The sequence below is a fragment of the Engystomops pustulosus genome, chromosome 2 (genome assembly GCF_040894005.1).
Source record: "Engystomops pustulosus chromosome 2, aEngPut4.maternal, whole genome shotgun sequence".
Taxonomy (NCBI): Eukaryota; Metazoa; Chordata; class Amphibia; order Anura; family Leptodactylidae; genus Engystomops; species Engystomops pustulosus.
Window position 1 is genome coordinate 228,706,998 of NC_092412.1, and position 17,570 is coordinate 228,724,567.

A 17,570-nucleotide genomic window follows, 5' to 3' on the forward strand; every position below is an offset into this window, starting at 1 on the left:
TAGCAAACTAGATTGGCTAATGGCAAATTTGTGAAATACATTGGGGCACATTTACTAAGGGTCTGAATCGCGTTTTTCAGCTGTGTTTCCCGAATTTTTCCGATTTGCGTCGAATTGCCCCGGGATTTTGGCGTATGCGATCGGATTGTGGCACATCGGCGCTGGATTTCACGCAACAGAAATCGGGGGACGTGGCGTGGTGAATTATGGCGGACTTCAGCCCAGCAGCGACACCTAGTGGACCTTAGTGAATCCCGGCAGAACCCGAATCAGCGTCGGAGAACAAGCCGCTGGATCGCGACTGGACCAGGTAAGTAAATCTGCCCCATTGAGTTAAGAATCCCTGCCGCGACACTAGGTCCTCTTTTTTTTGTTGAATTTAATGTATAGTAAAGCATTGTTAGTGTCTGTGCTTTATCTGCTGACATGCTGCATCCTCCTAATACACATGTGTGAGACACAGACATCAGCTACACAAGTACCTGACATGTTCTGCTATAACATGGCTGCCTGGAGCTGTTGTATCTCTCCTATACATGAAAATATGAAAATATATTTAGTGTATGGGGTTAATTTGCCTGAAAGGCTCTCTTTAAGCAGTCAGTGCTATGAATTATGTAACCCACTATCAGCCTGTATAGAAATAGACTATAGAGGCTGAATATGAAATCTCCTTACTAACGCTCAGTTACAGTGTTGTTAAAGGGTTATTCTCGTCTGGGCAGTCACATTCAGTTTCATTAATCTGCCATATATAAATATTTCTTCAATTAGATGTTATTAAAAGAAATGTTCCTGTGTGAAGATAAATGTAGTCATATGGTCCCTTAGAAACAAGACTGTCCCTGCATACGGCCACTTCTGCTGGAGAGATTGTACAAGGAAACAAAAAGTTTCTGAATATTAAATGTCCAGGAGTTACTGTATGTCCCACAGCCGTCCTGTGGTAATGATTGCTGAATCCTGGTGGTCAGGCAGGACTCTATAGCGCATGTCTGGCCACCGCTGCCAGAGTGTGAAGTGGTCGTATCCGAGGAAGCCATCTCGTTTCTAAGGGACAACATGACTACATTTATGAGAAATAACCTTCACACAGGAACATTTTTTTTAATAACATCCAATTGAAGAAATGTTTACATATGGCAAATGAATTAAAATAAATGTGAATGCCCAGATGGGAATACCCCTTTAAGGAGAGACTTTACAGCTGGGTTTTTAATCAAACTAGGTTAAATGTGTTTATTAAATTAGTCAGCAAAAATATGACACATAGTCCTCTGGTCACATAAAAATGAGTCGCTTGGCACAACAAAACGCGTGTGGTGCCACAGGCCACATGGGTCCTATCTTATTTCACTCGGTACCTTATGAACATATGGGTTTACTAAGATTTGGGACATTGTTTTGATGGGATCTACTGATACTTTCCATGGTGGCTTCATCTATTTTCTAAAATTTTGTCTATATTGGATACAGGGGGATATCAGGGTACATATATACATGTGTGGCTTTTCATGGACTCTGTAACACTGGTTAGTGTCCATATGAATTTCATGTGTCTTACCACATTTTTTTAGATGTTTTTAATCTACCTTTTCATATTTGTGTCATTGTTGGTATTTAATGATAATGATTTGTATACATTTTTGCTTCTACACAGCTTTCTAGTCTTAGGCTACATTCACACGATGTATGCCAGCCATACCGTAGTACAGCGGGCACACGTCGGCGCTGGGGATAGGAGAAGGGGGTGAGCCTCTCCACAGGGATGTATGGTGCACGGCGTCGTATTCCGATAGAAAGACATGTCCTATCTTTCTTCCGGCTGCACGTGAGCAGCCCCATACCGCTCCCGTATGGTGCCGTGCGCCCATTACCGTTTATGGGGGACATTACCGTCTATGGGGGAGTATATACGTCACCCATACGGTCGTGTGAATATAGCCTTAGTGCTATATTGATTGATTATTAGTGTTTTTTGACAATTTGTATATAGATGATGCAGACCCTTTTTGTTCTCGGGATGGAATACAGTAGACGATCCGAGTCCTAAACTTCAGCAGACATCCAAGGATCAGCTTTGGATTTTTGCTTTGGATTTGAATAATTTTTTTGAATGACTTTTTGTAAAACTTGTGGTTTTCTGTGCATCTCTATGTTGAATCCATCTATGACCAGTGATACTTCTCCCTGAGCAGAGTTCTACTTGTTATTCTCTAGTTACGTTGGTAAAGTTGCTGACATATGACTTTTCATAGATGTTCTGTCTAAATTTACAAGCTGGAAATCCCAGCTCCACTATGGCAACAAACCCGGACAATTCAGCAGTGCTCCAGGCTACTTTCTCTGTTAATAGATTTCTTTTTCCTTGATCAAATTTTAGATTTTCATGAATTTGTTCTTCTTATCAATTTGCATAAAAACAAGGACAAAATAGAATCTAAGTGAAATTGAGCTAAATGATATTCACAGGATCAACCGAGGGACATCCTGTCTGTAACACATTAATGAAGACTTTGTACGATGCCTTTGAAGTTCTGTTTTTCTGTGTTCAGTTCTTTAAATTCGACAATAGGTTCTCCCAGCTACACAGTTTTGAAAAGTGCCAAAGAAGGGAATGTTGCTTAACCCCTTAATGACCTGGCCCTTTTTCATTTTTGCATTTCCATTTTTCACTCCCCACCTTCAAAAATCTATAACCTTTTTATTTTTCCAAGTAAAGAGCTCTGTTTGGGCTTGTTTTCTGCGTAACAAATTGCACTTCGTAAGTGACGGTATTTATTATCCCATGCTGTGTACTGGGAAGAAGAAAAAAAAAATCCAAATGCCGTGAAATTGGTGAAAAAATGCATTTGCGCCATGTTCTTGTGGACTTGGATTTTACGGCTTTCACTGTGCGCCCCAAAGGACAAGTCTACTGTGTACTTTTGGTTGGTGCAATCACAAGGATACCAAATTTGTATAGGTTTTATAATGTTTTCCTACATTTATAGAAATTAAAACCTCCTGTACAAAAAATTCTTCTGGTACTAATAACTCTTTCATTCTTCGGTGTACAGTGCTGTGGGTGGCGTCATTTTCCGCGACTTTTGATGACGTTTTCAATGCTGCCATTTTAAGGACTGTATGGCCTTTTGATAAGTATTGATTTTTTTTTATATTTTTCAAAATTGCAAAAAATGTACACTTTTTTATTTTGGGCAATATTTTCCATTAAGGGCTTAAACGCCGGGAACGCGTTATTATATTTCAACAGATCGGACATTTTGGGATGCGCCGATGCCTAACATGTCAATTATTTTGTACTGTTTATTTATATTTATATCAGTTCTAGGGAAAGGGTGGAGGGATTTGATTTTTTTAGGTTTTTTTAAATCAATTGTTTTTCTTTTTTTTCTTTTTTTTTACTATTTTTCTGAAATGGGGATTTTCCATCTCATCTATTACATTGTGTAAATCGCACACTGTAATTGATAATGTAAAATGAGATGTCGCCCATGCGCTGCCAGGATGTAAGCTTTGCCAGAAGGATTTACAGGGTTAATACCCGACATCGGTGCCGCGTTGTTACCGCTGTGTTTTTATTGCAATCATAATGCCAGTAAATCTAAGAGTGCATATCTCTGGTTATGGTATTAACTCTTCCGATATGTGTGGCGCCATCTTTATTCCGATGGTCGATTCCCGGAACTTTATCGGGGAGCAGCAATCAGTTGCCATGAGAGCCTCAGGTCTTTGTCAGAATACGGTGTAAAAATGCCTTATACTACAATACAGTAGTACAGGCGGTCCCCTACTTAAGGACACACGACTTACAGACAACCCATAGTTACAGACAGACCCCTCTGACCTCTGGTGACCTCTCTGAATGCTTTACTATAGCCCAGTGATGGCAAACCTTTTAGAGGCCGAGTGCCCAAACTACAACCAGGACCCGCTTATTTATCGGAAAGTGCCAACATAGAAATTTGATTTGTGATTTATACTCCCTTCTCTGTCATAGTTTTCATTGATACCAGCACCTGAGGACACCAATAAAGCAGAAAATAGTCCCAGGTTGAGCTGTCACTTTAAAGTACCTCTGCACAGCAAGTCCTGGGCTGTCTGGGACTGCAGGAAGATACCTGGAGTCATCTCTGGTGATGGCCTGAGTGCCCACAGAAAGGTCTCTGAGTGCCACCTCTGGCACCAGTGCCATAGGTTAGCCATCCCTGCTATAGCCCCAGACTGCAATGATCAGCTGTAAGGTGTCTGTAATGAAGATTTATTGATAATCCTTGGTCCCATTACAGCAAAAAATGTTTAAACTCCAATTGTCACTGGGGCCCAAATTTTTTTTGTCTGGATCTACAATTATAAAATATACAGTTTCGACTTACATACAAATTCAACTTAAGAACAAACCTCCAGACCCTATCTTGTACGTAACCCGGGGACTGCCTGTATTGTAGTATATGGTAGGAACGATCAGATCATCTATCGCAGAAAATAAACCTTAAGAAGCCCTGTACATGGAAAAATGAAGGTTGCGTCCTTAAGGTTAAAAAAAAAGGCTTTAAAAAATATGTAAATGAGCCTGAGGGGCTCCATTAACATCTAAGGAGCCGGAAGCATCCCAGGCTAATTTGCATAATTAAAAAAAAATAAAAAGGACATAAGCTAAAAGAAGAGTGGTTCCTGCCAGAGGGGGCACACACCAGTATGTCAATGTGCTTGGTTTACAATCCTTCATCCTGGTGGTAGATGTGCTTTAATGTATTATTTAAGGTTGAGATCCCCGTTCTCCTTCCTCAGTACAGTCATAATAGCTCCAGCCCTCTGCACCTACTAGTAATAGCTGTAAACATATGTGGTGGCTGCTGCGGTCTCGCCATGAAGGATATTGATTTCTGCAATACCAGACTCTAATTCTCTCAGTAGGAGGCTGATATTCCTTCCAGCTGTTCCAGATAATAATTTTAAATGAGACATATGGCTCTGAATGTTAAAGAAGTCACTGAGAATGATAAATCTTTAGTTATATTGTTGTCTTTAAGAAAGATTTTTGTGTTAAAGGGAATCTTTCAGTAGTTCTGGCCTTAGAAAGTTGCAGACAGTGTTTGGAATTGGCTCTGGAATTCTGTGTAACCATATCTGTGTATGTTAGTAGCAGCAGGACTGTGAAAAATGCAGGATTGTAGCTGTATCTGCGGCACTTGTGGAATCTCTTCAGACTGCTGTGTTCTTTGATCTTTGCATTCAAGCTTCTGCTACAGCTGTTACTTAGAGCAGAGGTCAGGGGCTGTGTTAAGTGAAGAGATCTCGCATATTATTCCTCCAAGTCCTGCAACAATCCAGAAATATAAATGCATTTTTTCACAGTCCTGCTGCCACTCAAACCACACATAGGCCTACTATCTGACTTTGCGCTGAAAAGAAAGTGGAAACTGCTTGCACCAGTAACACAAATTAACCCACCCAAAATAAAGACTTAGTTAAAAACTATAACACTAAAGTGTTGCCCTTATCCCTAAATGGTTCCTTTCAATGGCTGGAATGTTACAAAAATCACTTTGTAAACTTATATGCAAATCACCTAATGTGAGTCATTCACACTAATTGAGTCCTGCATATTAAATTTTACTTGCGTTGCCCCACCTCCTTGTTCCTGATTGACCCGTCTAAGTGCAGTGATATGCTTCTGTATGAAACATTGAGAGAGATCTGTTACATAATTGGACACTTAAAGTCATGTGACCAGGATGCAGGGCCGGCACCAGCAGTGGGCAAACCTGGGCAAGTGCCGGGGCCCAGAAATGCTGGCGGGGGTGACATAAGGCAGTACATAAGGAATCTATGGGGGTAAGCGGAGGCAGTATCTAATTAATCCATAGGGTATAAGGGCGGCTTATATAAAACAACCATGAGAGGCCGTTTGGTATAATAAACTAGGGAAAAGGAGACTGTTTTAGTTCCTGAAGTATTTTATGTTATTTTAATCATTTTCCCTAAACTATGGGGTCATTGTAACTAAAGGTGGAGGAGTATACTAAAAAACCAGGTCACTGGGGACTTGGCTACTTTTTGGGGGAACTGCTATTTGACCACTTTGGGGGCAATAGGCCTTGGCTACTATAGGGGGAACTGGGACTTTCCTAATGAGGAGGCACTAGGACTTGGATACTAGGGGGAGTCCTAGGACTTCACTACTATTTGGGGGAACTGGTACTTGGCTACCCTGGTGGCAATGGGACTTGCCTACTATGGAGGGGTCACTGGTACCTGTCTGCAATGTGGGCTCTTGGGAATCAGCTAGTGTTGGTTCACTGTGACCATTGGCTACTGTGGGAGCAATGTAACTATTTGCTACTATTGCTACTGGTAGTGGCACTGTGTAGGAACTATCACTATATTAGCTACTGAGGGGGGCACTGTTACTATATTGTCTGCTGAATGGCCCCTGTGGCTTTAATGGCTACAGTGGGGGAATTGTCACTATATTGGCTACTGAGGGTACATCATTACTGTACAGGAAGTCCCCGGGTTACGTACAAGATAGGTTCTGTAAGTTTGTTCTTAAATTGAATTTGTGTGTAAGTTGTAACTGTATATTTTATAATTGTAACCCCAGCCAATTTTTTTTTGGTCTCTGTGACAATTGTATTTTAAAAATGTTGGGTTGTCGTAAGAACCAGTTAAAATTAACAATAAAGCCAGACAGCTGTTACACACAACTGTTACAGCTTTGTAGGCAGGGGCTAAAGTACAGTAAATTAACAACATCCAGAGGTCTGTTTGTAACTAGGGGTCGTCTGTAAGTCGGCTGTTCTTAAGTAGAGGACCGTCTGTATTGGCTTCTGTGGGGGCACCTTTACTATATTTGTTACTATGGGGGCATTGTTATTATGTTGACAACAATGGGGGCACTGTTACTGTATTGTATTTGCTAGTTTGTGGCAGATTTGTGTTAAAAAGGTGCTAATATTTTTGTTTTGCTACCCCTGTATGTAGGTGATCACATAAAATGACAGCAGCCTCCATGGAGGATGGGGGGGGGGAGAAGTTCAAGGAGGCTGCTGTGATTTCATGTGATCATATACATACATGGGGTAGACGTTTCAAATCTTACTAGGTTAAGGACCTTAGATGACATCACCATGGTCACATGACATGCTGAGAAGAGGCATGGGATAGCCCATCTGATGCCCCATAAGATGCTAGGTAATATAGCATAAATTTGATTTATGGGAATGTAAAGGAAACAATTTTTAGCTAAAAGAAGGGTGTCAGTTAGTGAATAGGGCTCTATAGGAACCTTTCAGTAGCTGTATTTGTGAAAATGTGCTGATAGGTTCCCTTTCACTTCTTGGTTGATGTCTTGATATGTTTCACTTTGCAGAAATTCATAAAAATGCCTTAAAATTAATTCTCTCTTATTATTCTGGCATTTGGCAAATATAAATAATTTTGGTAATTCTAATATAAATAACAGGAAAAGTTTATTCTGATTTCATGTCAAATAGTGAGAAAAACATGAATATGTCTCTTTATATAGGGCGTAGATACTTTTGATTTCAACTGTAAGTAATAAAAGTTACAGGACCATCTGGCTGTGTTCGTCATCTCTTGAATTCTTCTATTTTTATCTTCTTTCTTATTGTAATACAATACAATCCCCTTTAAATGACTATCACTACAGTTTATAAAGAGACACATAGGTGCCATTTAGGGACACAGAGAAGATGAGTTTCCTCTTTGAGAACTGTAATGGTCCCAGAATTGTCACAGATATGACTAATAAATCAGTGAGTAGAAGTTTTCAAATTTGTGAGAAGATGATGACTGAAGGTCGCCCATTAAAGAGCTATAAAAACTCGCTGCGTGATCCACCAAAGACCCCACCGTGACAGCTTATTCACATTCGGAATGGCTCTTTAATCTAAAAGTCCACTTTGGCATGATGAATGATCTAGAAGTTATCACAGTGCGTATACACTTTTATCACTTAGCAATGTAATATTTGTGCCAAGCTTCAAGAGTTCAGGAACTAATGACATTACTGATACATGAAATGGGAAATTGTTCATACAGTGCCACTGCACTGGAGGCATCAGATTTAAGGGATTTAAACAATGTTTTGACCTATAACCAATCCACAATATAGGTTATAAGTGTCTGATCAGTGGGAAACCTATCACTAAGACTCGTTTTTTGTATACTCTCAGCATATACGTCAGGAAAACTCCCTGAGCAGTCTGACTAGTATACATCTCATCCGCTGAAAAAGGCAAGATGGTAATACATAGCAAACTATGTCTTTTCATCCTACAGCTTCCTGCTGAGCAACATATGCGCTCTGTGGAGGCTATAGAAGCCTATGGTGATCAAATGCAAACTATTGAACCCCTCATCCATTCTCGTTGAGTGGTTACGTCGCTTAGAGAGGAAGCGGTAATGTCACCGTCTGCTGCTGTTGTGCACTCCTTTTCCTGCATACTGTGGGATATATCTGTGCCATACGTTGTAAGGACACATCGGAATTCCCCTGAGACGTCCTTGCAATGTATGGCACATAACAAGATGTGAAGCCAGCCTAAGACCTTCACTGGTCATGTAACTGTAGTCCTGTGTCCTGCTGTATGGATATAGCTATGTTCAAGTTCAGTTACACTTTATGGCACTGCCAAAGACAGGGGGGAATGCACTACACCTACAGGAGAGGTGGTTCTATCATACATGGACAGGGATCATCCTCTACACCTAGAGGAGAGGCGGTTCTACCATCACCATAGACAGGGGGCATCGTCTACACCTAGAGGAGAGGCGGATCTACCATCACCATAAACAGGGGGCATCGTCTACACCTACAGGAGAGGTGGTTCTATCATCTACATGGACAGGGGACATCCTCTACACCTACTGGAGAGGTGGTTTTATCATCTACATGGACAGGGGGCATCCTCTACACCTAGAGTAGAGGCGGTTCTACCATCACCATAGACAGGGGGCATCCTCTACACCTAGAGGAGAGGAGGTTCTACCATCACCATAGACAGGGACATCCTCTACACCTAGTGGAGAAATGGCTCTACCATCACCATATACAGGGGGCATCCTCTACATCTTGAGGAGAGGAGGTTCTACCATCACCATAGACAGGGGGCATCCTCTACACCTAGAGGAGAGGAGGTTCTACCTTCACCATAGACAGGGGTCATCCTCTACACCTAGATGAGCAGTAGTTCTATCAATACTGTAGATGGTGAGCATCCTCTACACCTAGAGGAGAGTCTGTTCTTTTATCACCATGGACAGGGGGCATCCTCTATTCCTAGAGGAGAGGTGGTTCTGCCATCACCATAGACAGGGGCATCCTCTACACCTAGAGGAGAGGCGGTTCTACCATCACCATAGACAGGGGGCATCCTCTATTCCTAGAGAAGAGGTGGTTCTACCATCGCCATAGACAGGGGGCATCCTCTACACCTAGAGGAGAGACGGCTCTACCATCACCATAGACAGGGGGCATCCTCTACACCTAGAGTAGAGGAGGTTTTTCCATCGCCATAGACAGGGGGCATCCTCTACACCTAGAGGAGAGGAGGTTCTACCATCACCATAGACAGGGGGAATCCTCTACACCTAGAGAAGAGGCGGTTCTTCCATCGCCATAGACAGGGGACATCCACTACAACTAGAGGAGAGGAGGTTCTTCCATCACTATAGACAGGGGACATCCTCTACACCTAGAGGAGAGGCGGTTCTACCATCACCATAGACAGGGGGCATCCGCTACATCTAGAGGAGAGGAGGTTCTACCATCACCATAGACAGGGGGCATCCTCTACACCTAGAGGAGAGGCGGCTCTACCATCACCATAGACAGGGGGCATCCTCTACACCTAGAGGAGAGGTGGTTCTACCATCTCTATAGACGGGGGGATCCTCTATACCTAGAGAAGAGCTGGTTCTAACATCTCTATAGACAAGAGGCATCCTTTACACCTAGAGGAGAGGCGATTCTACCATCACCATAGACAGGGGACATCCTCTACGCCTAGGGGAGAGGAGGTTCTACCATCACCATAGACAGGGGGGATCCTCTACACCTAGAGGAGAGGCGGTTCTACCATCACCATAGACAGGGGGCATCGTCTACACCTAGAGGAGAGGAGGTTCTACCATCACCATAGACAGGGGGGGTCCTCTACACCTAGAGGAGAGGCGGTTCTACCATCACCATAGACAGGGGGCATCGTCTACACCTAGAGGAGAGGAGGTTCTACCATCACGATAGACAGGGATTCTTTACTGTAAGAGCAGTGAGACTGCGGATCTCTCTGCTGCAGGATGTGCAAGAGAGGCCTAGATGCCTACATGGAGAATAATAATATCACACGTTTTGGGTAATAAATCATTTTATTATTACATTAACATTTAAAATGTTAATTTGATGTTGATCCTGGTTTTATTCTGCCTGCCATATTGGGGTCAGGAAGGAATTTTTCCCTACGTTGAGCCAATTGGAATCAGCCTCTCGATCAACACTGTAGGTTTTATAGGTTGGACTTTACGGCCCTTTGTCTTTTCCCAACTTTATCTACTTTGATTATATGATGCTAGTTGATCAACAAGGGAAACATCCTTTGGATTTCAGTACTGTGGTAAGGAGTGTTGCATAGCAGCCAGGGACTGTGCTGGGACCCAGACTCCCAGTATTATATAACTCTGTTTTGCCGTAAGTCGCTGTCTCTTTATTGAATCACCATTGAATACCTAAAACATGATATGAGGACAGTATTCTTGAGGGAAGGCAGTGACTCTTCGATTTTTATGGTATTTTAATACCATACTTTGACTTAACAGTTAGTAGAATTGGTTCCTATACTGCTCTGTGAGCAATTGCAACATTTTTTCCTGATCCTCAGGGGAACAGCATTAATGCATATCATGAGCCGTTCAGGTTTGTTTTTAGTCATTTTCAATAACATTTTTAAGATAACCCTGTGGAATTTCTACAATTTGTATTTGTAGAATTGTCTGAACTGCAGTTTTAGTCCATTTGTCATTTCCATGTTTAGGTAATGTTATTTTTTCCGACACTTTTAAGGTGTTTTATTCCAGTCACAGAATTCACTTATTCTGTTATTCTCCTTTTGTGTAGCAGTTTTGTCCTATTTGATGTAAAAGGATAAAATAGAAGGGACAGCACTTTCCTGTTTCGTCATACGACCTGTCATATCTCAGCTTATCGCTGTGTTTGCAAGTGAAATAAGCCCAATGATTGACAGAGCTGGTCGGATTGATGGATGAATGTGCGGAAACCTGTCCATGGGCTAAACAGACTACGCACCATTTAAGATGCACTTAAGATGTCCTTCGATTTGTGTCTATATGAAATCCATGCAGATGAGTTGGCACTGATGGATCATTGGTTAATCAGTGATACATTTAATATATACAGAAGGACGAGTGATTACAGGGTATTTTATTATACTCCACAACACCGATGCCTGGATTATGATCATCCTTGGTTAATCACTATTTTATATACCTATATATATATCCGAGCTGCCGCTTCATGAATATTAGATATTCCCTAATAGTTTCTGATTAAAAGTCACTTCTATCTGGAGTGAATGGGAATTTACTAAGAATTGTTTTCGATATCTATCCATGATATACCGTGGTGCAAAATATTAGCAAAACTGACTTTCCCGTGATCCAAAATTTCCTGGACTTTTTGCCAGCATTTCTCCACCAAACCAACAGTAGGTGCCGCACTTCACAACCAGGTTCTAATGGACAGAACAGCATAAGATATGTCAGGTTATCAAGAAGAATTTTACCAGTAGAATGTAAGATGCATATCGACATTTACATTATGCATTGTCAGAACAAACATCATTGATTGAATAATAAATCAAAGAAAAAAAGTTTACGGTAACGGCTCACCCACAGTTGGTTTCAATCTTGCAAGTGGAGTAATCTGGCCGGGTGCAGAGGGAATCCCTGTGACGCTGGTCCGGAAATCCAGGGTCAGGTATATAGAATCAAACAATGGCAGAAAGCAAAGGAAGGGAATCCAGCATTCAACATCCGATAGATCCAAAGGAAAAAGACTCGCTGTTAAAACATGTCCAAAAATTTATTCTTCATATCCTTTAAAAAACAGAGGAAAAATTCCAATAGTAGAACAACATGGAAGTTACATGAATGGTAATCGCACAGGACCGACCAAAAAATACAGCGGTAACGCGTTTCGGACTATAGTTTGTTAGTCCTTAATCATACCAGAATGTAAGATGCATATCGACATTTACATTATGCATTGTCAGAACAAACATCATTGATTGAATGTTCTTATTAACCTTCCTTCTCTTATCCTAACAATCTCCATAAAAAGATTACCTTCAAACAGGGATAGGACACCCTTTCTCGTGATTGTTGTTGGTTAAATTGGTTGACTCCCATCGTTAATTCAATTCAAGTTTTGGTTGACCTTTCAGATCACTGGTCAAAAGTTGTGTTTGTTACGTTGGTGATGGGTTCTGCCCCTGGTTGGTTCCCTGTCACAAGCTTACTTATAAACGCCTTGTCTGGCCACGTTCCAGCAAACCCCTGCTGAGTAGTCACTCTTCTGTCAGGCGTCCTTGCTTCTCCAGCACCTTAGGGTGTTGGTGGTGTTTCTCTACCCTTCTTAATGGAACAAGACATGTACCAGTCATGGCTCTTCCAGCCTATCAGTGCGCACCTGTACCTATATAGCCACCCTGCTCCCTAGCACCTGAGCAAAGGTTCCTAGTCTGACTTGTTTTGCTGTTAGTTTCTGCGTCTATTGACTACCTGACTAGGAATACGAACCTTTCTTGTACTCCTGTGCTGTTGGCCATGATCCTCTGCCTGATATCTGACTCTGCTTGTAAGGCGCTTGCCTTAACTTCAGACTGACCTTGAGCATTCGCTATCCTGACCCCTTGGTACCATGTACCAGTGTTTCTGTACCTGCGGGGCCAGCTGCTGTCCTTGCAGGGACCACCACCACCTTGTGACCTCTCCGCAGATCCCTGTATAGGATTGAAAGGGTGAATACCAGAGAGGTCCATGGATAACGCCTGTAGTGGCCCAAATTCAAACCAGTAGGATAGCACAGTGGGTTCACAACCCGCTGCTTGTTACACTATTAAGTTATAATGTTGATATTTAAGGAGGACCTGTCACCACCTCCGCCAGCTTCAAAACTTTGCTTCCTGTAACTTAAGTTACAGATAGAAATTTAATTTTTTTAATAGGTGTAAGGATTACAAAGAAGTTATACTTACCTGTAGTCCAACATGGCGCCTCCTGTCACCATCTGTTTGATAACACATATCTGCTGCAGCCTAATCCAGGGCCTAGCTCTAGGCTGTAGGGTGAGCACTCTGTCAACACAACTTCTCCGCTGAGCCTTTTTTTTACCAACAAAAGCCAGAGGTGGATTGAGGTGCTGCACTGGGCCAAAGGAAAGTAGTAGTGATAAGCAGTGTATGTGGCTGAGCACGGACTCAAATCCAAACACCCCTGATTGGCGCTTGCACTGATCCTGGGTGTTGACTCTTTAAATGGGTCCTTGCACCCACTGGATCACTGCTGGCACCAATCATGCTGTTATGCTTTACATCTGGCTTTGCCCAAGGCATGTAATTCTGGCAGAGATGTTGTAGAAACCAGTGATGTCAAGCGGAGCACCGATCATCACGAAGATGGAGGTGTGCATGCCGGCACTGATTGCGGGTATTACCAGTGGGGCCAAGTTTAACCAAAGACGGACTTCGGTTTGTTCAAAACACGAATATTGCGGTTTGGGTCCGCGCATCACTAGTAAAGGATATAAGTTGTTTTGTATTTTAACACTGGGACCCATAAAATTGATTCCAGCCTATCTTTAATGGTAGAGATGTGCCCCTGTGTTTATTCCGTCCACCCACCAGCCAGTAGAGAACTTTATTAGTGTATTGGCCAACAAAATTAGTGGCATTGATGGTTTAAGGGTAATGATGGGGGTAAAGAAAAGATGGCAAAGGCGCTGGAATTTGTAGGGAAACCCCTATTAAAGCGAAGAGCTTTAAAGTGAATTTGGTGTAGGGAATAAAAGATAATAATAATAAACAATTTATTATCCCCCGACGGCGGAAAAGAAAGTTGTCACGAAAGGCCATAAAGACACATTTTAAATACATTACAAAAATACACAAATACCACGGACATACAACATATATTGAATAAAAACTACTAAAATATACACAATAAGAAACAAACTCAAAGTTTGGATCCAGTTAAGCCAAACTCTTCTTAAAAAAAAAACAAAAACAAAAACCTGGCACATAAGACTCTGATCTTGCTAACTCTGACATCAAAGGAAGTTTTGTCCAGCAGTTGATTCAATTGTAACTGTGGTAATTTCTTCCAGGTATGAACGACTACTACAGACCTGCTCCATAGCTCTGGTAGGAAAATACACGAAACTGAGTGACTGTTACACCTCTGTCTTCAAGGCTCTAGAACACTCGGCATTGGCCATCAATCATAAGCTGAATTTAATGGTAAGTCTTTGTTTATCCCTCTGGTTTATTTGAGGCAATGATATCAGGGGGTCTCCTACTTATAACTTGTAGCTTGTAGGAGTTGCACATCTGTAGCAGTTGGAGAGTCATATGTTGGAGGCCATTGTACTGAGCGGTATATGAGATATTCTAGGGCACTAAGATGCACCTATTAAAGGAAATCTCCCATCAAAATCCAGCATGGTTAAACCAGGGACATTACTCATAGATCCAGGCACCGTGACTGTGTTAATCTTCTTATATTTGTTACCCATGGCCTTCCTCCTTCTAAAAGCAACTTTTAAAATTAATCTAATGAGCCTGAAAGGCTACTGGGGCGGTTCCTTCATAGACTGTTAGACCTTTCTCCCCTCTCCCTCTGCTCCTGCTCGGCACTCCATGCTCCCTCTGGCTAAAGTAATGTCACAGCAGCAGAGGAAGTTTCAGCACACAGTACTGAGGGAAGAGCTCATGCACAGTATAACAGCCTATGAATCTGCAGCCCTGGACAGCTAGAACTGTAACAGCTCTGGGAACTGCCCCAGTAGCCCTTCAGGCTTATTAACATAATTATAACATTTATTTTAGAGGGAAGGAGGCCATGTATAAAAAATATAACAAGATTACCACAGTCACGGTGCCTTGATCTATGAGTAAGCGTCCCTGGTTTATCATGATGTACCGTATAAACTTGAGTATAAAACAACCCGAATATAAGCCAAGGCCCCTAATTTTCCACAAAAAACTGGGAAAACCTATTGACTTGAGTATAAGCCTAGGGTGGAAAATGCATTGGTCACAGCCAGTATATAGCAAGTCAGTCCCTTGCCCGAGATTATAGCCAGCCAGCCTTACCCCAGTATATAGCCAGCCCCCTGCCCCTGTATATAGTGGGCCCCCTGTATATACCCAACCCTCTGCCCAGTATATAGCCAGCCCACTGCCACACTATATAGCCAGACCCCTGCCCCTATGGAAAGCCAGTGCCTTTCCCCAATAGAAAGCCAGCGCCTTTCCCCTATAGAAAGCCAGCACCTTGCCACTATAGAAAGCCAGCCCCCTGCCCCTATAGAAAGCCAGCCCCCTGCCCCTATAGAAAGCCAGCCCCCTGCCCCTATAGTCAGCTAGCCCCCTACCCCTGTAGTCTGCCAGACCCTATAGTAATCCAGCTCCCCTGCCACTATAGTCAGCCAGCTCCCCTGCCACTGTAGTCAGCCAGCTCCCCTGCCACTATAGTCAGCCAGCTCCCCTGCCACTGTAGTCAGCCAGCTCCCCTGCCACTATAGTCAGCCAGCTCCCCTGCCACTGTAGTCAGCCAGCTCCCCTGCCACAATAGTCAGCCAGCTCCCCTGCCACTGTAGTCAGCCAGCTCACCTGCCACTATAGTCAGCCAGCTCCCCTGCCACTATAGTCAGCCAGCTCCCCTGCCACTATAGTCAGAACTCTCCTTTCAGGCATACACAATGGGGCACATTTACTTACCCCAAAAGTGCATTGTCTGATGATAATGCACTGTGCCGCGATTCACTTAGATTGTGCGCCCGATATCCTGCATGTGCCGTTTTCCCGCTCAGGTCCACCGGAGTTCACCTTCTTCTTCCTGATGCATGTAAGTGCTTGGTCTTGCGACACAATTTGAAAGTTAAATCTGGCGCTCAGTCCAAATCCGCCAGATGGTTCAACACCACGGCCCCCAATTTCTGTCGCATGAAAGCCAGCGTAGCTCTGCAACAATCCGATCGCGTTCGTCACAATCCCCTGTAAAATACCTGTCGCAGCCGTGCAAAACCCTAAATCTTTGGAAAGTCTGACAAAAGTGCGTCCGCGGACCCTTAATACTCAAGCCCCAATATGATGACGGTGGCGGCTGACCTCCAGGGGGCGTCGGAAAGGTGAGTTTTAACTTTATTTCTTTTCTTTACTCGAGTATAAGTCGAGTTTGAGTTTTTTAGTCCATTTTTCTTGTTGAAAAACTTGGCTTATACTTTAGTATATGCAGTATTTTCCAAGTAGATTTTATGTAAGGGAACAGCTGTCAAGAGATAAGCCCAAAAAAAGCGGAAAAAAATTGGCACTGAATGGACACTGTCACCTGAATGGAGTATCTCTACTGGGATAACATCAAAAGAATATTTAATGTATTAAAATATTAGAATGACAAAAACTAATCAATTCATGTTATGTAAAAGTCCTAATAATGTGTATTGGGTGTAAACAAAAACCTTCCTAAATTCAAGGACAATATTATAGATTATTTATGGACAGCAAATTTACTCAGTGTTATGTAGAGCTAAATAGTTGTTTATTAAGTTTTCAGAATATAAAGTTCAGAAGAGCAATAGGATTACAGTTTATACAGTTTATATCTCATACTATTAATACATTTCTTATCTTAGTATATAGACTCTGCAGAACTGGAACCGTCAATTAAAACAGAAGACCCTGTAAAATACCATAAGGCCTGGGAAAAGCTGTGCAAAGCTCAGTAAGTCGTGTGCTTAGACTGATAATGTATAGTAACAATTCAGAACTTTAGTACAAACTTGGAGGGCACCCCATAGCCCAGTGATGGAAAACCTTTTAGAGACTGAGTGCCCAAAATGCAAACCAGACCAACTTATTAATTGCAAAGTGCCAACACAGAAATTCTAGCAGTAAATTATTAAAATCTTCTTGCTCCGTGCTGTACCACAGCTTTCAACGGCCCTGAGGACACCAATATTGTTGACAGAAAGTGGGAAAATTCAGATTGCCATTGGAGCTTGCCCTTGACAACTCAATGAAGAGGGAGAATTGTGGGGCCAAGAGCAGGAGCTTCAATATCTCTACTGATAATATGACCATGTCCACAAATTCTCTTCCTGCAGTCTCAGGTAGACCCAGATGCTCCACGTCCTGGGCTACCTGGACCTGCAGGAGGGTCCCTCAAGTCCTGTCTGGTGAATTCTGTGCCTGAGTTCCAAAAGAGAGGGCTCAGAGTGCCACCTCTGACACCCGTGCCATAGGTTC

The 17,570-nt window shown here is 42.5% G+C and overlaps 1 protein-coding gene across 6 annotated transcripts in view; it reads left to right on the top strand.

The window, feature by feature from the left end:
* The window catches only part of CTPS2 (CTP synthase 2), a 120,729-nt gene that overhangs the window by 29,556 nt on the left and 73,603 nt on the right, over positions 1-17,570 (top strand). For all 6 annotated transcript variants that reach the window (XM_072138439.1, XM_072138434.1, XM_072138436.1 and 3 more), the window contains 2 exons: positions 14,429-14,561; positions 16,958-17,046. In XM_072138439.1, coding sequence (XP_071994540.1) covers positions 14,429-14,561; positions 16,958-17,046 — 222 coding nt within the window. The remainder of the gene's footprint in view (positions 1-14,428; positions 14,562-16,957; positions 17,047-17,570) is intronic.